The sequence below is a fragment of the Xyrauchen texanus genome, chromosome 21 (genome assembly GCF_025860055.1).
Source record: "Xyrauchen texanus isolate HMW12.3.18 chromosome 21, RBS_HiC_50CHRs, whole genome shotgun sequence".
In the NCBI taxonomy this organism is placed as follows: Eukaryota; Metazoa; Chordata; class Actinopteri; order Cypriniformes; family Catostomidae; genus Xyrauchen; species Xyrauchen texanus.
This window is the reverse complement of record NC_068296.1, coordinates 18,161,907-18,185,559: the sequence shown is the minus strand read 5'-3', so window position 1 is coordinate 18,185,559 and position 23,653 is coordinate 18,161,907. Positions and strand designations below refer to the sequence as shown.

Sequence of the window (23,653 nt, the reverse complement as noted above, 5' to 3'; positions counted from 1 at the left end):
AGTGTGTGTTGTGGGCTGGGAACGTGGTTTGGAGGCTAGCTGAATGGGCTCCTAGATGTTTCAGAAGACCACCACTAAACCCAATCTTACAGCACTGTTTTTGGAGTTGCAATAATAGCAGCACATAGCTATGATCTTGTAGACAGAAAGACAGATTAAGGTCCATCTGTCTTTGTTTTCATGCATGTTTGTTTAGCCTATTCTAAAGACCTTTGAAACAATAATTTATCATGTAGATTAAGATGACCGCATAGCTGTATCTACCTCTCCCACTAAAACCTAAAAGTAGTACAGCATACAGGCAGCTATAAAGAATCACTTATGTGACTACAACATATTAGTCATTATGAAGAGACCACATTTAACCTTTTAACATTCCTACTATTAGATTGCTCATGATTTTTAAATGGGCTATGTACACTCACTGAGCACTTTATTTGAAACACCTGTACAACTACTTATTCATGCGATTATCTAATCAGCCGATCGTGTCAGGAGCTCCCATTAATGTTCACATCAACCGTCGGAATGAGGAAAAAATATGGCCTGAGTGACTTTGACAATGGCATGATTGTTGGTGCCAGACGGGCTGGTTTGAGTACTTTATCATATATTCATACTGCCACAGAAACCCACACAAGAACAGTGGAGGCAAAAGTGGTTTCTCTCTCTCTCATTCAAATTTTCTTAGGGCTGTGTATCCATACAGATTTCCTAATGTGATCCAATTCTGATTCACAAGCTCTTGGTTCAGTTTGATTCTGATTAATTAGGGTATATATCAATTATAATGTCCATTTTGCTTCTCTCTCAGCTAATGTAAACTATACAGGGAAACGTCTAACTTGGTACATTGCAAATATATGTGTGCACCTTTTTATACATACATGCGTACATATGTACACTACCATTCAAAAGTTTGGGGTCACATGGCTGAAATGTTTCTTATGATATTAAAAAAATATGTAATGTTTAAATGTTTGAAATTTGTTTTGTTTCACAAAAATATAATTGTGCCAACATATTAATTTATTTAATTACTAAACTAAACTAAAATTGTATTTTAAAAAAAATATATGTTTTTGAAATGGATGACTTGGACCGAATAATTAAGAAAAGCAGCCACTAATATAGATGCATATAGATAAAAAAAACATCCCAGGGTGATACCTCAAGAAGCTGGTTGAGAAAATGTCAAGAGTATGTCTGCAAAATCTAGGCAAAGTGTGGCCACTTTCAAGATGCTAAAACATAACATAGTTTTGATTTATTTTTAATTTTTTTTTTGTCACAACATAATTCCCATATTTCCATTATTCCATAGTTGTGATGACTTTATTGTTATAATAAAATGTTATTTTTTTTTTTTTTTTTTTTTAAATAAATAATGAATGAGTAAGTGACCCCAAACGTGTGTGTGTGTGTGTGTGTGTGTGTGTGTGTGTGTGTGTGTGTGTATAAAAATGTGCACACACATCTCCATAGGCACAAAGCAGGGTTTTCTTGTACAACTTCACAAATCTGTAGAGAGAAATGTGTGTCAAGACCAGTTGCCCACTTAAGCTAAGCAGGGTTGAGACTGGTAAGTACCTGGATGGGAGACTTCTTGGGGAAAACTAAGATTTCTGCTGGAATAGGTATTAGGGAGGCCAGCAGGGGGTGTTCATGCTGCAGTGTCTAATGCCCCAGTATAGTGACAGGGACTATACTGTAAAAACGAACTGTCCTTCGGATGAGAAGCTAAACTGAGATACTGACTCTCTGTGGTCATTAAAAATCCAAAGGCACTTGTAAAATTCACCCCCTTTATCAATCATGGCCTAATAATCCCCATCCATTAATTGGCTCTATAACTCTACTCCTCCCTCCTCTCCACCAATAGCTGGTGTGTGGTGAGCGTACTGTTGCACTAAGGCTGCCGTCGCATCATCCAGGTGGATGCAGCACACTGGTGGTAGATGAGGAGAGTCCCCTGTTCACTGTGTAAATTGCTTTGAGTGTAGTGTCAGAAAAGCGCTATATAAATGTAACGTTCATCAATTCATTCACGTGCACACACAAACATAATGTAAGAAAATAGTAGGTGTTCATTATGCATCATGTATTCTTCCTTGTGTGTGTGTGTGTGTGTGTGTGTGTGTGTGTGTGTGTGTGTGTGTGTGTTGTAGGGCTGGTTTGCACAAGTCTGATAGTTCTGGGCAAATGGGGAGAGGACAGGTTTAAAAAAAAAAACAGGCCCTGAATGAGAGCCAGTGTATTCGTTCTTCCCCCCAACTTTTGTTTTCTCTCCCTCTTTTCATTTTCCCCACAGGCGGCCAGCTCTGTGTGTTGTTTTATGTAAGCATCCCTGGCCGTTTCTTCCTCCATGTGGATTCTTTGTCTTTCTGCATCTTATTTCTTTTGTTTCTTCTCTTACACTCTTTCTATTTTCTCTTTTACTCTCAACTTCCAGCTATCTCTCCCTCTCACTCACACCCTCCCTCAGTCTCTCTTTATCTCTGTCTTTTTCCTTTCGCTCCCTATCTCAAACTCTCTCTCTCTGTCCTTTCTCTTTTCCCTCCCTTCCTCTCACAATCTCTCTCTCTCTCTCTCTCTCTCTCTCTCTCTCTCTCTCTCACACACTCACACACATATACTTATTCTGTCATGGATTGCCCTTTTCTGCTCGGTGATGAAAAATGTCCTCAACTCTTCTCACACACTGATGGTATACAGCGCAGTCCTTCACTCAGGTGTGTTCCACTCCATAATAGACTGTCTTTTGTGGGACGGCCAGACTATATTCAACTGTTAATAAGCTCACAGGAAGTGTTAGACTAATCCAATACCTTTGCCATAATTAGGATCAGCCGGAGCACCTCAGCACACACCCAGCAACCAGCCAGACAGGTAGCCTATCACGTTGCTCCTCAAGAAGTCTCTAAAGAAAACTGGAACTTCAATAGTTAATATCTTTTCTTGCTGTTTTCTTTCTCTCTCTCTTCTTTCCCCTGTCCCCTTCACTCTGCACTCCCCCTCTTTTTCTCTTGCTGATGGACTCCTCTTTTTTTATTTTCACTTTACCATCCCCCTTTTCTTCTCTTTATCTCTCTCTGCTCAGTCTTTCACTGCATTCTTTCTTTCAGTCTTTCTATCTCTCTTTCACTCCCCCCGCCCTTGAGCACTCTTTCTTTCTCTCTCTTTCTTTGACCTCATCTTTTCTTATGCTCTTGCTCTCTCCCTCCCCCAGTTTCTCCCTTCCTCTCTCTCTCTTCCTTTTTTGCTGCATTCTCTTCTTCCCTCGCCCTCCCCCAACTCTTTCCCTTCTCTCTTTTCTCTCTGTCGCTCTTTCTTTCTTTTCTATTTTTCTCCCATTCACCCCCCCCCCTTCCCTCCTCTCTATACCTCAGTCTCACTCCCCCTCCCTCTTAATCTTATTCTCTCTCTCCCCCATGTCTGTCTCAACCCCCCCTCTCTTTCCAAACTGCTTTTCTTTTTCCTTTTCTTTCTTTTGTCACTCCATTTGTGTGTGTGTGCGCGCGTGTTTGCGCGTGTGTGTACTGGCTCTCAGACATTGCACAGTCTTGTAGCTTAATTATTCGCAATGCACAAATAAACAGACCTGTAGAGCTCATCTGCACTCTGGAACATTTGAGCATATCTCACTCACTGGCTGTCTGACACCAACAGACACACCTCCACAGCCACTCTCAGTGTGCCAGTGATTAGAGATTACTCTGTGTATGCATGCGTGTCTACGTGTGTCTACATGCTGGCTTAAAGCATTTGAATGAAAGAGAGAGTGTGTCTATATACATTTTGTGGTTGTGTGAGAAGCTTTTGTTAGTGTGAGCTTTTTAAAGAAATATGTTTGTGGAAGGGCCATGCGGTATGGAGTGTGTGCGTGAGAAAGAGAGATAGTGAAATGTGTGTTTGTGTTGGAGCGCAAAAGAGAAAGAAAGAAAGGAGAAAGAGATGGGGGAGTGCGAGGAAGGGAGGGAGGGCAGAGAGACAGAAAGAAAAAAAGAGAATAGAAGAAATAGGTTTGTGTGTGTTATGTGTGTGTGTGTGTGTGTGTGTGTGTGAGAGAGAGAGAGAGAGAGAGAGAGAGAGAGAGGCAGGCACAGTCAGTTCTGATAACAGCAACAGTAGGAGGATGATGAGCTCAGCTCCTCCCCCTCTCCCTCTCTTAGCTATAAGTAGGAGCTGGGTTTTTTGGCTCCTCTTACTTCTCTTGAAGGATGAGATCCCTGAAACATCTCAAACATCACACCAGGAGTAATGTGGTAAGTGTTGAACCAAAACGTACACATTGCCCATAGCGTAAGTCATCTTATGTTTGCAGTGATATTTCACCTTGACCTGTTTGTTAATTGTTGTTTGAAAGTTTGCGACTTTGTCCACTCTGAATTGGGGAAATGAAATAACTTTTTTCTTCTCACAGAATACCGCAAGACAGTCATTTATACCATGTTCCATCTCTCTTGAATTATCTCTCTGCCACCAATGCAGTGTGTTTCTCTTGTTATCTCAACACAAACATACTCACAGGTGCTTTCAATGCTAATCTTTGCACTATCTTTCTTATTTGCAATCTATTTTTACATTAACTTCAGCCTTGCTCACAGAGCCAAGGTTGCTATCTTGCCCAGCTGGCTTGCTTTCATTTGTCTTTCTGTCTTTAATATTATCTGCGTCTCTTTTTTCGATGTTTTTTTAATACTCTTTCACTTCCCTATTCCCTCCCTCCCTTTTGTCCCTCTCTTATTGGACTTCCTCTCTTTCTCTTTCTATCTCTTATTACTTTCATTCTTTCACTCCCTAACCCATCCCTCTCTCTTTATCTCTGTTGTACTCGCTCTCTCTCTTTCACTCAGTTTCTCTACGTCTCTCATCCCCCACTCCCCCTCCCTCTTTTCCTCACACTCTTTCTCTTGCTCTTTATCTCTTTTTATCTTTCTTTCCTCACTCCCCTCCCTCACTCTGTCACTCAATCTATCTCTCATCTCCCGGTTCCCCTCCCTCCTTTTCCTCTCTCTTCCTTTCCTTCTTTCATTTGCTCCCTCATTCTCCCCTCACTCTCTCTTCCTCAGTCTTTTTTCTGTCTGTTTTCCCTCCCTCAGTCTGACTGTTTTAAAAGCAGTAATTATAAATGACATGGTTATCAGGGCATCCAGGTTCCCTTTCTCATTTCTCTTTCTGTCTCTTTTCCCTGTCTCTGCCTGTCTGTCTCTCTTCCTCTGTTTTACAGCTGTCAGTCCTCATGACTCTTTCTCTGTCTGCCTCCCTCTCGTGTGTATGCTTATTTGTTTTTGCTTTTGCTGAAATTCGAGTTTTGTGGCATTCTTTTTTTCCATCCGTAAATCTAGGTAACAGCTTGTTATAGGCGATAATGTGCGTTAACGACTTTCTGAACATGTGTGAACATTACATTAAATGTTGTGATAAACTAGTGAGCTGCTTTTGGTGTCAGAGAGGAAGAGACCAAATCTAGGAGTCTGACCAAGTTCCACAAGTCCAAATGCAAGTAATATAATCATCAGCCTCCAAGGAATGATTTTTCACATAAGTGCTGCAACTGGATTACTTTTCTTTGGTTGGCTTCAGTCAATCTCTTAAGTCTGCAAATAGACTGGACTCACTTTTTCTGTGCTCACTCTCTTTATGAGTGTCATAATCTTGCTGGTACTGCTGAAACTTCACTGTTCAGCCTTTCATGTAGTCAGCAGTGGCAGTGCTTGACCTCGCAGGAAATGCTGTGGATAGTCCATGAATGTAGACTTCCTGGTCGGATCCAGACACTTTGTGCTTTGCGTTCTTTTAAAGACTGTGAAGGAAGGAAGCATGGCGCTCACACAGATGTCTTATCTCCTCTATCTATTGCATTCTTTGCTGGACTGGAGGCAAGGCGTTGTCAGAATGTCTCTCGCTCTCTATCTCTTACTCACTGCTATGAAAAACTGAAAATCTATTATAATTTATTGGAATTCTTTGTAATGAGGATGTTTGCAATTTAGGGTAAAAGATTGGGTTTGGATATAGATCTCATGCCATGTTGACAGAAATTATACCTGGTCTGAGTAATATGAGTTTTGTTTAATTTAGCTTTAAATTAAATTCTCATAGTCCATCTTAACAGCACTTATTTGTTCCCCTACATCTGGTACTCTGGGACTCTGGCTGTTGCTATGATGCTTTTGCACTGACACAGTTGCTAGTTCTGTTGTAGTGACACTGTTGCCATGATAGCCCTAGCCAGACTTTGTAGCTACAACTGTATTTTATTGACTCTTGCAATGGCAGATTTATTCAACACTGATGTTGGTTTCATGAAGTATTGGTTTTCTCTTTTTTTACAGGGAAAGCAAGAGGTTCCTCTGGTGCACTGCTATTCTAAAGTGATGGAGCATGCAGTGGATGCCGGCACTCAGACTGACCCAGTGGTGGTCCTGTCTCTGGCTCAGGCTGCTGTGCTGGGCCTCATATCTCAGAATGAAATCTTCGGAGCCACCATCGCCCCAAATGGCTTCTACACAGGAGAGGGGCGTGACGGTCCCCCTTCCACTGGAGAAGCCATGGAGTATGAATACACAGATCAGCTAATTGGGGCCAACGGAGACTATCTGTCTGAGCCTAATGGAAAGCACAGCACCCGTTCGGGCCCCCGTGGGAAGACCAAATGGCCCCAGAGTAAGGGTGAACCAGAGGACTCCACAGAGAGGACTCCGGACACATCGAATCAGGTGAAAGGAGAGAGGCCTGATTTCTCTAGCCCCTGTTATCTCTCAACTCCTCTGCAAACAGAAAACGAGCCAGAAGTGTTGGACTTAGCAATGAACAAAGTGTCAATGAAGGAAGAACTGTGTAACAAAGGCTACCCTGAGTCCTCGAGGGAGCCAGGCACTGTCACTGAAGCCGACTGTGACGCTCAGACTCGGGCCCACCAAAGCCCTGCAGGGCATGAAAAGGGACCGTCAGAGTCCTTTGAGGAAGGGCGGGAAAAAGAAGAGGAGGAGGTGGAGGAGGAGAGAGCACTGAATCTGAAAACCTCAGAGGAGGATGCAAGCCCTGTAATGAGGCGCTACTATGAGTCCAGTGTGACGGCGTACGAGGCTGCTGAGATGGGTCTGGCAGGCGATTACGAGGAGGGCAGCCAGGCCATGTGGGCAGACAACGAGAACTCTTTAGGTCGACGCATGCAGATTGACCGCCTAGATATCAATGTGCAAATCGACGAGTCATACTGCGTCGATGTGGGCGAAGGCCTCAAGCGATGGAAGTGCCGCATGTGCGAGAAGTCCTACACCTCTAAATACAACTTGGTTACGCACATTCTCGGTCATAACGGCATCAAGCCACACGAGTGTTTGCACTGCGGCAAGCTCTTCAAGCAGCCCAGCCACCTGCAGACGCACCTGCTTACACACCAGGGCACACGGCCACATAAGTGCACAGTCTGCAAGAAGGCCTTTACGCAGACCAGCCACCTTAAACGGCACATGTTGCAACACAGCGACATCAAGCCTTACAGCTGCCGCTTTTGTGGCCGTGGTTTTGCCTACCCCAGTGAGCTACGCACTCATGAGTCCAAACACGAGAACGGGCACTGTCACGTCTGCACGCAGTGCAGCCTGGAGTTCCCCACCCATGCCCACCTCAAGCGGCACCAGGTCAGCCACCAGGGCCCAACCACCTTCCAGTGCACCGAATGCCACAAGTCCTTTGCCTACCGTAGCCAACTTCAGAACCACCTGATGAAGCACCAGAATGTGCGGCCATATGCCTGCTCTGAGTGCGGTATGGATTTTGTGCAGATCCACCATCTGAAGCAGCACATGCTAACACACAAGGTACTGAAACAGCAGGCCCTCGAACACAAGGTACTTAAACCTCATTAGTTTTTGTAATTTTCCCACAAAATAATGTCCTGTTATAATGGACCCTTTTCACATTTCTGTGTTTGGAATGTGGAAGTAAACTATTGCGGGTTACTTCTATACTGGTACATGGAAGACCATAGTAAATATTACATTTGCTTACCTATTTGATCCAACTGCTCCATTTTTATGTTTCTACAACTTTCCAAAAAAATAGAGAGAGTTGGATTACAACAGTCAGAAGAGAAAAATATGGCAAATTTACTGTCAATCTCCGAGCAGCCGTATTTGACACCCCATTGCAGCATTGTTATCTATTTTTATTTTTTTTTACCAGGGTTATACACCAATCTGCAACAACATTAAAACTACCTGCCTAATATTGTGTAGGTCACCCTCGTGCTGCAACAAGTGTGCAAACCCACATCTCAGAATTGTATTCTGAGATGCTATTCTTCTCACCACAATTGTTCAGAGTTGTTATCTGAGTTACCGTAGACTTGGTCAGTTTGAACCAGTCTGACCATTCTCTGTTGACCTCTCTCATTAACAAGGCGTTTCTGTCCACAGAACTGCCACTCACTAGATGTTTTTTTTTCTTGGCACCATTTTGAAATTCTAGAGACTGATGTGTGTGAAAATCCCAGGTGATCAGTAGTTACAGAAATACTCAAACCAGCCCACCTTACACCAACAATCATGCTACAGTCCAAATCACTAAGATCTAATTTTTTCCCCATTCTAATGGTTGATGTGAACATAAACTGAAGCTCCTGACCTGTATCTGCATGATTTTTTGCACTGCTGCCACACAATTGGCTGATTAGATAATCGCATGGATGATTGTTGGTGTCAGGTGGGCTGGTTTGAGTAGTTCTGTAACTACTGAACTCCTGGGATTTTCACACAACAGTCTCTAGAATTTACTCAGAATGGTGCCAAAAACAAAAACATCCAGTGTGTGGCAGTTCTGCAGATGGAAATGCCTTGTTGATGAGAGATATCAACGGAGAATGGCTAAACTGGTTCTAATTGACAAAGTCTACAGTAACTCAGATAACTGCTCTGTACAATTGCGGTGAGAAGAATAACATCACAGGCGCTGTTTTGGTGGCATGAGGGGACCTACACAATATTAGGCAGGTGGTTTTAATGTTGTGGCTGATCGGTGTATAACGCATAGTATAGTGAAACAGTTGTACATTACATAGTAAACAAGCTAAAAATAAAAAAACTATTCTAATTAAGGCTCAACTGTGTCATCACAGTCTGTGAAAAGGATCTATTACTCCCCTGTGACTTTCAGATCTAGACCCCACCCACATTTTCCATCACTCTGTTCCTATAAAACTGAAGCCTAACAAACACTTGTAGAAAAATGTGTTGTTTGTGTGATCGTGTATCTTGAGTTAAACGGCACCAGTGATTGTGTCTTAGATAGTGCCACAACAGGTTTCTGTATAAACAAAGCTGTCTCTGTCAGCCCCCCCATCCAATCCACCTCCTAACTTGTCATTAACCCACCCCCATCTCTGTCACTTTCACTAGTATGGAGTGGTGATGTTTTACAAACAAATACTTCCTCCATTCTTTTCTCACTCTACACCACTATGATACATTTCCGTAAGACTGCTGTGTCAGTAAACAGAATGTGTTACAGGTCAGCAGGGCTATAAACAAAAACAGTCATTTCTTCAGCACCTATTTCATTTGTTTTCATGGATGCCATTTATAGATAATGATTCTCACTTTTTTATGGGAATACTAGATGACTATAATTAGTTATAGAGTTATAATTAGATTATCTATATAGCACACATAAACAAAGTGTGCATTGGTGAGAGAATGTTTAACGCTCTATTTGTTAACATTTTATCTTTGTGAGGCTTCAGAGATTTGATTGTACTGTATATGCATCTCTATTAAACCTGCAGCATTATGGTAACAACATTGAATATGTATGTGTGTGAATTTCTTGCTCCGTATTATGAATTCTAGTCAGCCAGTTAGATGGGCACCCTATTGATGGATTCAGCTGCGCTTATGACAACTAACAATTTTTTTCTCATTCAGCTGATGCCAGCGATAAATCAGTTCGCCTCCTGCTCACAAAAAGGAATACAAAGTCTATAGCTAATTATTACAGTTCATTTCTGTCTTTTTTTGATGGCCAAAATGGAATCGCCTTTAATGGTACTGCCATTTTTCATCTATTTTTCTCTCAGGGTATGAAGGAATTCAAATGTGACGTGTGTTCTCGTGAGTTCACTCTCTCAGCCAATCTGAAGCGCCACATGCTGATACACACCAGCGTGCGCCCTTTCCAGTGCCACATCTGCTTCAAGACCTTTGTCCAGAAACAGACGTTAAAAACACACATGATTGTCCACTTGCCAGTGAAACCTTTTAAATGCAAGGTGAGAGTTATTTTACACATTATCGCCCATGCAAAGAATATCCCTGCTGGAGTCTAACTGTTATTCAAAGCAATCCACATATTTCATAGATGTTGCATCTCTAAAGGTTGCCGAATTGGTTCTGTAGGTGTGCGGGAAGTCCTTCAACAGAATGTATAACCTGCTGGGTCACATGCATCTTCATGCCGGTAGCAAACCCTTCAAGTGTCCTTACTGCACCAGCAAGTTCAATTTGAAGGGCAACCTCAGCCGACACATGAAGGTGAAACATGGAATCCTGGAAACCTCAACTGAAGGACAAGGTAAGAACATGCCTAAGATCATAATTACTCTTGAATCTTCTAAATGTTATATAAAATTTGTTCTAAAACTTGCCCGTTTTATCCCTATTTGAAATGAAAGGAGTAGCCTGGAGATTATAAAGAACTGTTGGAGGCTATCTCAGTGTGGGGCTTATAGTGCAAGAGTTGAAATAAGTACTTGTGTACTTCATATGCTAACTACACAGTAAAAGTGAAGATTGCCACACTGTTGGAACCATTTGGAGAACATCAAGGCATCTTTTTAGGGTGCCTCAAATATCCGATTGCATACTCATACCTTTTAATATATATTTAGGTTTCTCAAAGCCTTTCCTTTTATATGGGGGTTACTGGAGGAACCATTGACAGTCAAAAGAGCTCTTGCAGGAACTTATGTTTTCAACTTTGTAAGCTCCGTAGAGTGTTTGAAAGGTCCCTCCAAAGGGTTATGGCAGCATGGCAATTAAATGCTGGCTCAAGTATCTTTTCATTGTAGTGTAAAAAACAAAAAAAAACAATAGTTGTGATATAAAATGGACTGATTCTGGGCTTTTTGTCAGTGTTCTCATTCAAAGAGAAAAGTATTTTTTAACCCAAACTTGAATTAATGTGTTGCATGCATAATCAAAAGACAGAGTAAAGTGACAAAGCTGATGATGTTAATGGCCAGGGTGGACCTATGTTTGTCTCCATATCCTTCCACAGATATCCTGCCTAATGCCGATGGTCAGGATGATTACGAGGAGAGCTTTGATTACAGCGAGAGGGAAAATCTAGCCAGCAACAACACACCAGACTTGGCCAAAATGGCCAAAATTAGCTACTACAACTACACTAAGTCGGCTGCACGCTACAACACAGATTAAGTGGCTGACTGGAACACTAAGATATGGACATTTCTTAGTATTCTAGGTTATGACATGAGCCACAGAGGAAATAGCCATCATGAAAGTGCACCGGAAGCTATTTTGGCTCTGTAAAACGAGTGATAGCATCTTCATTTTAACAAACATTTAATTTTACATTAGGGCCCATCCTGAAGAATAGAGGACAATTGGTGCTAAACAGAACTGATTACAATTCTTAAAGGGATAGTTGACCCAACAATAAAACTACTGTCCTCGCTTAGTCTGCCTCATGCTTTTCCAAACCCTTATGACTTTGTCTTCTGTGGAACTCAGGAAGATATGAAAAAGGATGAAAAAGTGAATGAGGTTAAACACTGTCTAACATTTCCTTTGTATTCCATGAAAGAAAGGGAGTCATACAGGTTTGAAACAAACATTAGAGTGAGAAATAGACCATTTTAATTTTTGGGTGAACTAGTCCTTTAACATAAGATCATCTCAGAGCCAGAGGTGCAGTAAAAAAAAACACTTAAATCTACACAGACAATCCACAGCTCTTTTCAACATGGAGACACCAAGATTTGTATGTGGCTTATGATATTATAGAACATTGATCTTGTTGGTGGTTTTACTATCCAGCAAGGTGGTAACCATTTACAGGACTTAACCAAAGCTTACAAAGTGCAAACAGTTCTCATTACATTTTAACTTAAACAACATTGTTTTAATTGTCTTTAAACACTGTCTTTTTGTTTAGATTCTTCCTCTTATGTTGTTTTTGATGAGCATAGTTTATTTGTGGTTCACAATGGGCCTTTATTTTTTATGTGGGCCAGTCCATGATGTTTGAGAACTCCTTGGCCTTCTGGACATAGTGCTTTGTTTTTCCATAATTATTGCAAATAATATTTATTGTTTAATGTTATTTCTTGTCATTCTCAAGTGTAAATACATATTTTAAGACTCCGTGTTCCAGATGGGAAGATGTTATTTCAATTTAAGAAGGATATTGTAGTTTAGCCATGGATTTAATGACATTTTGGTCCATTACATCTAAATTATATATCTCTTTACTTTTTTAGTAATACCAACTAAGATTGCCCCTTTAAAGAGTCCCATTTCACAGAGCCCATGTGTCAGACAAAAAGCTGTTAAATATTTCACCAAATCTGAATCCTGTGTTTTTTTGTGATCACTTTAGTTTGCAATCTGTTCTATACTTGCTAACTGTGGGCTAAATCCATTTCATTTTTAAATATGGAGATCTAGCTTAATTATGTTTTGGTGTTGCTTTAACAAACTTATTCCAAACGTAATCAATTTCAATCTCTTTGGAAAGAAAACCTTGTAACATGTACTGCATCTTTCCCAAAATCACCAGTACTGGTTGAATGTGAAGAGGATGCCCTAAAACACTGGACAAAAATATTTACTACCCTTGTGTGTGCAAGAGAGTGTCTCATCCATCATTCCTGCATGGAGCTCAGAAGTGATGAACGACAGTGTGCTGACAAGTGACAGGTCCTGAGACCCAGCAGAGAATGATTAGGGAAATTCACCATGTATTCACCATTTCTCTCTCTGCTTAGCTTCACACTGACACAGTACAATCTAGCTACAGTAGGCAACTCTAAATGTTAATGTGTAACATGAGAAAAAAGATTTTGTGGATTTTGCAGTGTTGTTTCCTTGCATTTTGGGCTTTTAGACTAAGCTAGGCAGCTGTTTTAGTTTTAAATAAGCTTTCTATTCTTTTGTTGCACATTAATGTGAATATGATGATAAATGTTTACCATTGTGCTATGACCATTATTGTAAATTAATACATTTATTTGCCTTTAAAACTGTGGACTGCTATTGTGTGGATAAACAATACAAGAACCAGGCTTCAGGTGTCAAGATATTTAATAGAGGTTTTCTGAAATGGCCCTTGTAATTTTTTTCTTTCTTTTCCCTATTGTATTATACAGTATCTGACATACAGTATTTCATCTACCAAAAATAGAACCCTGAAGATGTGGGGAGAGATGGTGGATCCCATCAGCAGGATTAGCTAACAAAATAGCTATGAACATCACTATATTTTTATAACTCTTCCAAACATTACATTTGTAAATATGACTTAAGTTAAAAATGAGGTACAAAAAGACAGACACTCTCTGCTGTGTCCAGGCCCATTGTCCTTCATTTGCCCAGATCCTTGTCCAGATTGGTCTTGATAGCATCCAGGAAGTCTGTTGTGTTGACGTAATGCTCATTTAGCTTACAGCTGCGGTCATAAGAAGACAAATGTTAATGACATCAAAGGCATAATTGAGCGAAAACATCACAATTGATGTCAGCAGAGGCTATCATTAGGGCTAATCACTTAATAGAGGTGAAAGACATTACACTTGGATAATTTTTTTTTTCATATGCTCTGAATAATTTGCTGACTTACTTGGGGAGACCATGAATGCACCCAGCCAGATCCTTAGTCATCACGCCACTCTCCACAGTCTCTACACAAACCTTCTCTAGCGTCTGAGAGAACCTGCAGAGAAACAAGACAACAATTAACAGTTGTACTTCTGTTTAAACATTACAGATATGAAAGGAATGCAGGATAAAACACCCTCACAATTTTGTACAGTACCAGGGTTTTTTCTGGCTCAATATGAGGCAGAGGTGGTGCCATCCTGATAATGTGCACACACGCACACGCACACACACACACACACACACACTTGTGCCATGCCTTCCCCTGGCTGAAGCAAACCCTTACAAGCAACATATTTTAGCTGTTCTAATAATTAGATGAAGAAAATGACAATTATCAACTTACAGCATGTTTAATTTAAAAATCTAACCTGTTCAACATTAAATCAATTAAATACAACATAACAGGTAATTTGTTCATTTATAGTTAATAAACAGCAAACTTGATTATCCTCTTAAACCGGTAATAAGATCATCTCTGATCTCAGGTATGTGTGTGGTATGATGGGAAGGCATGAAGTGTAAAGACCAATCGGCCACTGTTTTACAGCTTGGAATGGACTGAACACTTAGATTGACAGGTCTTGATTTACCATGCGCACAACTAAAACAGTGCTGGATCTTATTGTTACTTATTCTATGTAATTATGCTTCTGGTTTATTGTGGCATTTACAAATGTAAGTAGTACTTAGGTTCAGTAAAACCCTCAAATCACTTGTTTGGAGAGTTTTTTTGGACTTTTGATAAAAAGGCTACCTTGGTTACAAATGCCATAACTTGCTTTAAGATAACAATACAACATTTTGCCCAGATACAGTTGACATGATTTTAGTCATGTCAAGCATGAACAAATAAACTGCATCACTTTCTCGGCAGTGTTGTAACACAAGAGCCTCCAAAATTTAGATGTACATGTTTACATTTTTTAGAAAATCATAATTATGTATGGTTTGTAATTTTTAATTTACTGATATAAGGTCATGAAACACATAGTGGATTTTGTAGACTCTACAGGCAGGATTGGATCACACTCTTCTTCTGAGGTAAATTCACAGTGTGTCCTCTTCCAAAAAAGATAATGAGCTCAAACGGGAAAGACTTTACCTCTTGTTGGTTTCATACGGATTACAAAATCAGAGAATATTTGTTTTCAATTTTGAATGGGTTCATTTGAAAGTAGACAATTCAAGCTTTCTATAGACATATTTCTCGTGACTCATACGCTGAGTTTCAGTTCATTTTCTTGATGCGCTCCAGACAGAAGTTCACGTACACAGAGATGGCAGAAAGCGCATCCTGTATGATTTTTTATTTGACAAAACCACAATGTTTCGCTGTTATTGTGTGTGTACACATATAAAAGTAAACCCTTTATAGTTGAGTGTGATGTCATACTCTTATCTGTAAGACCAAAACTGACGGGAGTATTTCTTTCTGCTGTTATCAGGGAAAAAGTCAGGTGATCACGCCAGAGCCTCCGGTGACCACAGAGGATTGACTATGTTATCAATATAAAAAAACAACTCAAACAGGAGCAATTCAAATATTGACATTTGGGGGCATTTCAGACCCTGCACAATGCTATTTTGAGCTAACACCTTATTAGCTTTCTTGTTGTTAAGCTTAATGGAAGGCTATTGCCTAAGTTCTGCTGGCTATATGGACATTATTTTTATAGTGGTTTAATTTCATAGCAGTGGCAAATAATGCCGAAGTTTAGGGCAAACATTATCCTTACCCTGACAGTTGGAGGTGGCATGAAATTTGATAGAGGCGGCCACCTTATAATTCTTTATGCAGGAAAAACCCTGAGTACAGGTGATTGCATAGGTACAATGGCAGTAATAAATTAGCTTACTTGATCAGGTCTGGGTTTCCATCAAGTTTTCCACGGTGCTCCAGTCCTCTGGTCCAAGCGAAGATGCTGGCAATGGGGTTAGTGCTAGTTGGCCTGCCCTGCACAGTAACGAAAAATAAAAAACATCATTATAATGTCTCTTAATAATTCTTGATATCAAGTTCAGGGCTCTACAGTGTGTCTGTCTTAATTTGAGAATGAAATTAATGTGTATATATGGTACATTATTGGGTGTGTGTGTGTGTATGTATGTATGTATAATATATATATATATATATATATAATTAAAGGAATTAACAATATTTTAATAACATTAATAAACATTGATACACTTTGCAACATTAAGCAGCTCAGTGGTTACAAAACACTGAAAAAGCAATGAATATCATGAAAGTTTGATTTAAGGGATAGTTCCCACAAAAATCATCATGTACTCTGTTTCATGGCATCCCAGAGGTGCATGACTTTCTTTTATTTTTTGCAGAACACAAATTAATATTTTTAGAAGAATATCTCAGCTCTGTAGGTCCTTTTAATGTAAGTGAATGGTGACCAGACCTTTGAAGCTCCAAAAATCACATAAAGGCATCATAAATGTAATCCACACAATTCCAGTGGTTTAATGTATATCTTCTGAAGCGATGCAATAACTTTGAGTAAAAAACAGGTCAATATTTCTAACCCTTTTCTCCACATTCACTTTCAAAATGTGAAAGTAAAAAGCAGAGATTTATGGTAAAAAAAAAAAAAGGCTTTAATATTAAGCTTGAAAGGTCTGGGTGAACTATCCCTTTAATAAATTACCAATTCAAATTTGAATGCTTTTGTTTAGTGCCACCTGCTAGGTTATCAGAAAATATGCATATTGAAAGGTTTACCAGCAAAGGTGTCTAATGTGCTTTGCATTAGGTAATACATTAAGTGTGTTTGAAAATTCCTAATACATTTTTGTAATGCTAGCTTGTGCATAAGTAATCACATATTGTGATGTTCCAGTTTTAAAATTAACATTCATGTAAAAAAAAAAAAAAAAATAGTGCCCTTTATTTAACTAAGTGCTCCTAAACCAGAATCTAAGAGCCCTGAAAGTCAGCCAATGCAAATCAAGGTCCAAACGCTTATTTTAAAAGCTGTCGTTATTTGTCTCACCACAAGATGGCAGAAGGCATCTAAAAATACAGTTGTGCAATATCCAGGGTACTTTATTTACTTAATTATTTTTTAATAAAGAACTAGAGTGAGCTTTCTGTTTCAAACCTAAATCTCTAGTTTGATGCTGGATAAGGTTTAAAGCACAACAAACATTGGAATATACAAACCTTCTGGTGCTCACGGTAATGCCTAGTTACTGTGCCATGAGCGGCCTCAGCCTCAATGGTCTTTCCATCAGGACACACTAGCACTGATGTCATCAGCCCCAGAGAACCGAAACCTGTGGAATCATTCAACAAATTTTAATTGGATACATATGGCGCAGCCATATATCCTCCTCCTGCTCTCTGCTTCATGAGCACTTAACATTGTTAAAGACAGACATACTCATACAGCATTCTTCTGTCTGCCTTAAATTCTGATCAAATATGATCGTCCAAACTTTAGGGCATGATTAACACTCAAGGGTCTCTTTAGGTACTAAAACTGTAATAAAAATGATTCAGATAATTATTTTACCCTGAGCAAGAATGTCAGACTGCACATCTCCATCGTAGTTCTTGCAGGCCCACACAAAGGCACCCGATGACTTCAACACTTGAGCTACCATATCATCGATAAGCCTATGCTCATACCAGATCTTCAGCTTGTCAAACTCTGGCTTGTAGTTCCTTCCCAAAAACACAAAGAGACAGAGTATTTTGTTATTTTGTATTGAACTTAATTTCTAAGAAAAATATAGTTTCACATGTCACCACTTTGACAGCATTTCAAAGCACTAGTCACTTACTAATCACAAAAAAAAAAATAAAAAAAACAAAACTACAGTAGAACTCACGGCTATGTTTAAAAGTAAAAGTAAGAGCATTTCTACATGCACAATGCAACAAAAATTTACAGGACTGGGACTAAACAGAAGTGTGCCCACAAGAAAGCCACTTGTTAGTGAGGCTAATCAGAAAAAATGACTTCAATTTGCTGGGAGCATTTTGCTATTGGATTATGGCGCAATGGAAAAAGGTCATGTGGTCTGATGAGTCCAGATTTGCCCTATTCCAAAGCAATGGGTGTGTCAGGGTAAGAAGGGAAGTGCATGAAGTAATGCACCGGTCATCCATAGTGCCCACTGTACAAGCCTCTGGAGGCAGTGTTATGATCTGGGGTTGCTTCAATTGGTCAGGTCTAGGCTCAGCAATTGACTTCACGGAGTGGTTCGACTCTCCCGTCATCAATACAAGATATCGGCCAAAAATGTATTACAATTTGGATGGAAATAAATGCTATGACATCACATAAGATTGTCGAAACAATGCCACGACAAATGCATGCCGTAATAAATGTTAAAGGTGGTCCAACAAAATATTAGATTATGCAACTTTTTTTTTAACAGGCAGTGTAATTATATGGCAACACATGCACATGGAAACACACACAATGTTTCCTGTTTATGAGTATGCAAATAGAAAAGGTGCCAAAGACACTGAGAATCTCACTTCTCAAAGATGTCCTGGAAAATGTCCTTGAAGCGGCCATCATAAGCCTTTAGGATGGTGTTCTTGGTGCTCATGTAGAGAGGCCATTTCTTCTGGATGGCATACTGGAAGCAGCTGTGTGCGAAACCAGTGATGGACTGTTGGAGAAAGATGACAGACAGACCGTCAGACAAGGAGGAAAAATGTACTATCCACTTTCACAATGGGGAATTCAGCTATGATTGAAAATAGGCTGGCTGTGCATTTCCAAAAGGTGACTGAAAATCACTCCAAATGTGAAGTGGAAACAGTATAAAAATGAATATCAGCACCACCAATTGGCTTAATTCACTTAATTCAGACAATATCTTTTGAGGAGAAAAACAGCCCACCACCACCACTTTTGGAGCCACTTGAAGGCATCTTCTGTTATAAACCCAAATAAAGCATTCCCTTGACCAAGTGAGGAGCACCAAAAATATAAGTCAAAATGGCTTAATTATCCAAACTCAGAATACATGAGACTAGGGCTGGGACAACGCGGCGACGTCATCGATGACGTCGACGCAAAAAATACGTCGACGCAAAATATGCGCGTCGATTCGTCAGACCCAAAACAAAGATGGTGGCGCCCGAGAGTAGTGGCTCCTCAGACTATCAGAAGTGCAAGGCACTCGTTCCTCTAAAGTATGAGAATTCTTTTACATTAAAGGAAACAATTCCGTGATATGTCGTCTTTGCAAAATGGAGATGGCCTTCCATTCTAGCACCACGGCAATGCACCAGCACCTGAAGAGGTGCCGCGCGCACAGTATTCTTAAGGTGAAAGGAAAGTGTCAGAGTGTACGTTGTTATTTGCATGTGAATGAAAATGCTTTTTTTCAGTATGTTCAACATAAATGTTGAATTCTGAATGTTTATTTTCATTATTTATTTTTTGTTGGAAAAGCACTTTCTGTATTAGCTTAAAGCCCCCAAGTTTACAATAGTTACTGTATTCTTTCAATAGCTCTAAGAAAGGGTGGCTGGGTGACCTTTTTATTTTTTTATTGAATGCTAGACATCAGAATGCATTATTTTGCTCTTGTACACTTTTACTTGAATTTTATTTCTGAGTTTAAGAAAAAGGTGAGTGGCAGAGTGTATTACTACTATATGTTGTTGTTATTTTTATGTGAATGAAGAATTAAAAGATGTTCTTTTTTCAGTAAGCTAGGACTATGTGTTTTCAACATAAATGTTCAATTCTGTTGGTTCAGGAAGGACGCCATGACAGGCTGCTGGCTCCCACTGTTGCTGTTAATTTTTATTTATTTTTTGTTGGAAAAGCACTCTCTGTATTAGCTGAAAGCCCTCAAGTTTATATTGGTTACTGTATTCTTTCAATTGCTCTAAAAAAGTATTTTGGGTGACCTTTTTATTTTTTTATTGAATGCTAGACATCAAGTTGTTGTTATTTTAATCTGAAAGAATAATTACAAGATGCACTTTTTTTCAGTAAGCTAGGCCTATGTGTTTTGAAGGCTTCAAGGTTTTATTGAATGTTACCTCTGACTAAGAATGCATTACTTTGCACTTGTATAGTCTTTTATTTTGGAATTTTAAGAGCAATAAACATATATTGCAATGTTAAGGAATTCATTTTTTTTCATTCAGATATGTAAATCAACATGTATAAATTGCTATTAGTCAATTAATGGGGAGATAATCTAATCGAAATCGAATCGGACTGGAAAAATGATTCATTAGATTAATCGATGCATCTAAAAAATAATCACTAGATTAATCGTTTAAAAAATAATCGTTTATCCCAGCCCTACATGAGACATTCTAAAAATATCTCTATATTAAGGTGTCATTATTACACCTTCAAAATGGATCACTACAGTTTAATCTCATTAACAGAAAGATACATTACATTCTCACATCTGTTTGCCTAGATTCCAGTGGAAAATAAGAAGGTACCTGCAGATTTGCAGGTAACCAAAGGTTTTAGGAAAACTAATTTTAATATTGCTTTCAAGCTGAAATTCAGGAAGAAATATTCAGAGTGATAACCACTTCAATCAGATACACTTGGGGTGAAAGAATCAGTTATGCTTAAATGTGCAGTTATAATTTTCTGAGTTCCTGATTCGATTTGGATTCACAAGCGCTAAATGAGTTTTGATTAGCAATGATTCAGAATTATTTGGGCATATTTCAGTTATAATGTCCATTTTGCTGACATATGAAAGAAATTCACGCCCAGCTAAATCTCTTAATTATACTGGGGACCTTCTAACTTGGTAAATTATGAAAATATAGATTTTTAAAATTTTTATTTTATCATTCTTTTGTCATCCTTTTGGTTACATTTTTAGCTCTTTATGTAAAAATTCAATTTTTTCCATTAATAAACATGACATCTTGAAATTGCATATATTACATTAAATGGCTTCTTCACCTCATCAGTGCTGTGTGTGATTATAAATAAATCTTACTATTTTTGTTGCATTTCATCCACAACTGAAAATAACAGAAAGGGTATCAAAACTGACAAATTTCAATGATAAATGGATTGTGTGGCTCTCGTATTTGGACACTCAATCTCGTGATTGAGCCAAGATGGCTGGTAGATAAAAAAAAACTATAACCAGCCAGTCAGGTTTCTAACCGGCAAATTTTTTAAATAATGTTTTTGTTGCATTTTACGAGTGGATTCCACAGACATGAGACAAATAAAAAATACTGTATGCATGTTTAAAATTTAACTGCTTTTTAAATTAATTGTATTGTTTTATTTTATGATTTTTTTTTCATTGCCAGATAGTCCATTTATAAATATTCTTCAGATTATTTACTTATTACAACAAAACTAAATTTGTATTATAAACTACATGATTTCATATGAAAAATCAGTAAGTAACACTCACATAGTCTCCTGAGCCTACAGATATCACAGAAACAGTTCTTGGTTTATTTTGAGCGAGTTAATTCAGTAAGCTCCAATTGATTCACAAAAAAAGAGCCGGTTCATAGAGTCATTCATTTGTAAATTGGACAACACTGGTATCGCTGTAGTTGGTGAGTCACTTAAAAGAACTGGCTGAAAAGAGTCATTTGATTGGGAATTCTTGTAGAGCTTTATGTCTCGCGCTGTAGATACAGAAGCAGTCAGTGTTGCTTACTGGTAGTACAGGAGTATTTTATTCAGATTTTCTGTCTGCATCGCCGGAAGAATGTGCGTTCAAGTACCGTTAACAAAACTGAATATAATTTGGTTCCTGTATTATAATGCAATCATTACCAGAGCATTTGTATGTGTGGTGGTGGGTTATTAAAAACTTACTCACACATCCACTGGAATGGTCTTCCCTTCACCCCAATGGCATGAATGCTCCCAAACATTACCATTATCTTGCTTCTAAATTTAAAGCTAACTGAGACTATCGATTAGCAGCAGTACCAACTAATGAGAGCCATTGTGTATAAAGCAGCCTTACTGGCTGTAGGCCTACAGAGCCCCGTTGATGACGAAACTGGAATGTTACATTATTTTACAAGCTGACACAAACTGATAGAAACAAAAAAGTACCAGACAGAACGGCATGTGACTGTGAAATACACCAGCCAAATAGAATATTTAACCGAATTTGGTGCTTGACGGGTGTTAATTTCGGACCCTGATCTCGGTGCTAAACTCTGTGAAATCTGGAAATTCTGAAATTACCAGTCAGTAGGTAATCACAAACATGTTTAGTTGATCAGCACAAATTTTGGTCACATGTGCAAGTGATTTGCTCGATTTAGGGATTAAGAATTTATATTGGGATTGTTCAAATAAAAATTACGATGCATCAGAAAAAAGGAATGCTCCGAGACGCGGAGTAATGGTGAGGCCAATTCTGGTCCGATTTACATGTACACATGCTGAACGAAGCAGAGCTACAATCGCATTACCTAGGTCTTACTCAGATATGCTCCAAAACAAATCGGTCCGAGACCACTTAGACGAACATACCTGATGGAGCTTAGGACAAGAAATCTGTTGATCAGCTTGTCACGGTAATTCATCATCAAAATGCAAATATAGCCTTTTGGCAACTATATTAGATATAATAAATGTACTGCAGAATAATTCCTGCAGTACATTTTAGTATGATAATTTCTTTATTTTGGAGAGAGCTCTGTTACTGTGAGAATTTTACAACTAATTTAATCTGTGTATTGGATAATGTGTATTTGCATCGCAACCTCTGACTGGAACATCATTCTATACCACGAGGTGACGCTCTGCATAAGCATGACATAAACAACACTCTAAAATGTGTAAGTTGACAAATGTTAACAGGTATATAATTTTAACCAGTACATCAATGGATGTGCTAAATTCCGGAACAGCACACAAGCATTCTGACCAATTTGCTCATATGTGACTTTTATTGACACAGTTTTGGTCCATTTTGAAATGTTGCCTTGTGAAAGCGAACGGAACAAAGAATAAAATGCAACATTGTAACTATTTTAGCACCTGTTTCGGAACAAATCAAACAAGCTACAGTTCTGAAAATGCCCTTAGTGTGATTGAAGTAGAATGTTTAATGTGCATGTAAATGCACTAAGCTTTTTCCCCAAGAATGTATTGAAGGTATCAGATTTAAAAATGGATTATATGCATATTTGCTTACCTCATCAGTGTTGTACATGCCCATTCCACAGCCACCACCAGGGAAATCGTACACCTCCCACTCCTTGCTTTTGCTTCCATCGGCTGGAGAGAAAATCATCTTGAATTTGCCAGGCCGGTCAACAACAAAGTCTGTTGCTTTGTACTGTAAAGTAACAAAGAGGATTGCAGGTCACAGGACGTAAGAACACTTTGAAAATAAAGTTAAAAAACATCTAGGCATACAATAAATCAGACCTGGTCACCGAAAGCATGTCTTCCAATTGTGATGGGCTGCGTCCAGCCAGGAACAAGTCTGGGAATGTTCTTGCAGGTAATTGGCTCACGGAAGACAGTGCCACCAAGGATGTTCCTGATGGTTCCATTGGGACTCTTCCACATTTTCTTCAAATTAAATTCTGTCGAGAACAAATAATAATGACATTTTTTTTTATCATGTAGTCATGATTAAAGCATTAACCCAGACAGTAATATCAATGTCTTTGTTTTAGTCCCTAAGTTTAAGAAAATCTACATTAAAACAGTTCACATATGGTTACTCAAGCAAAAGCTGTCGTACAAATGAGTGTGTCAGCGGACACGGATTTTTAAATGGCAGAT

At 39.0% G+C, this 23,653-nt stretch overlaps 2 protein-coding genes across 4 annotated transcripts in view; one reads left to right on the top strand and one right to left on the bottom strand.

Moving 5' to 3' along the window:
- The first annotated feature begins 4,188 nt into the window (after positions 1 to 4,188).
- On the top strand, positions 4,189 to 13,498 carry LOC127661518 (zinc finger protein 710-like). 3 transcript variants are annotated; one of them, XM_052152257.1, is made up of 5 exons: positions 4,189 to 4,265; positions 6,339 to 7,829; positions 10,082 to 10,273; positions 10,401 to 10,575; positions 11,281 to 13,498. In XM_052152257.1, the coding sequence occupies exons 1-5, from the start codon at positions 4,221 to 4,223 to the stop codon at positions 11,439 to 11,441; spliced, it is 2,064 nt and encodes a 687-aa protein (XP_052008217.1). In that variant the 5' UTR covers positions 4,189 to 4,220; the 3' UTR covers positions 11,442 to 13,498. The 3 variants fall into 3 exon arrangements, with proteins under 3 accessions (XP_052008217.1, XP_052008216.1, XP_052008218.1); XM_052152256.1 differs by having other exon boundaries at positions 6,339 to 7,859; XM_052152258.1 differs by lacking the exon at positions 4,189 to 4,265 and adding an exon at positions 4,969 to 5,348 and having other exon boundaries at positions 6,339 to 7,859.
- LOC127661519 (isocitrate dehydrogenase [NADP], mitochondrial-like) overlaps positions 13,311 to 23,653 on the bottom strand; it is a 19,549-nt gene continuing 9,206 nt past the window's right edge. Inside the window, exons 4-11 of the mRNA XM_052152259.1 lie at positions 23,291 to 23,451; positions 23,055 to 23,198; positions 18,406 to 18,542; positions 17,432 to 17,583; positions 17,080 to 17,192; positions 15,761 to 15,858; positions 13,864 to 13,956; positions 13,311 to 13,692 (exon numbers count right to left, since the gene is read on the bottom strand). Of these exons, the coding sequence (XP_052008219.1) occupies positions 13,608 to 13,692; positions 13,864 to 13,956; positions 15,761 to 15,858; positions 17,080 to 17,192; positions 17,432 to 17,583; positions 18,406 to 18,542; positions 23,055 to 23,198; positions 23,291 to 23,451 (983 nt within the window). The 3' untranslated portion in view covers positions 13,311 to 13,607. The remainder of the gene's footprint in view (positions 13,693 to 13,863; positions 13,957 to 15,760; positions 15,859 to 17,079; positions 17,193 to 17,431; positions 17,584 to 18,405; positions 18,543 to 23,054; positions 23,199 to 23,290; positions 23,452 to 23,653) is intronic.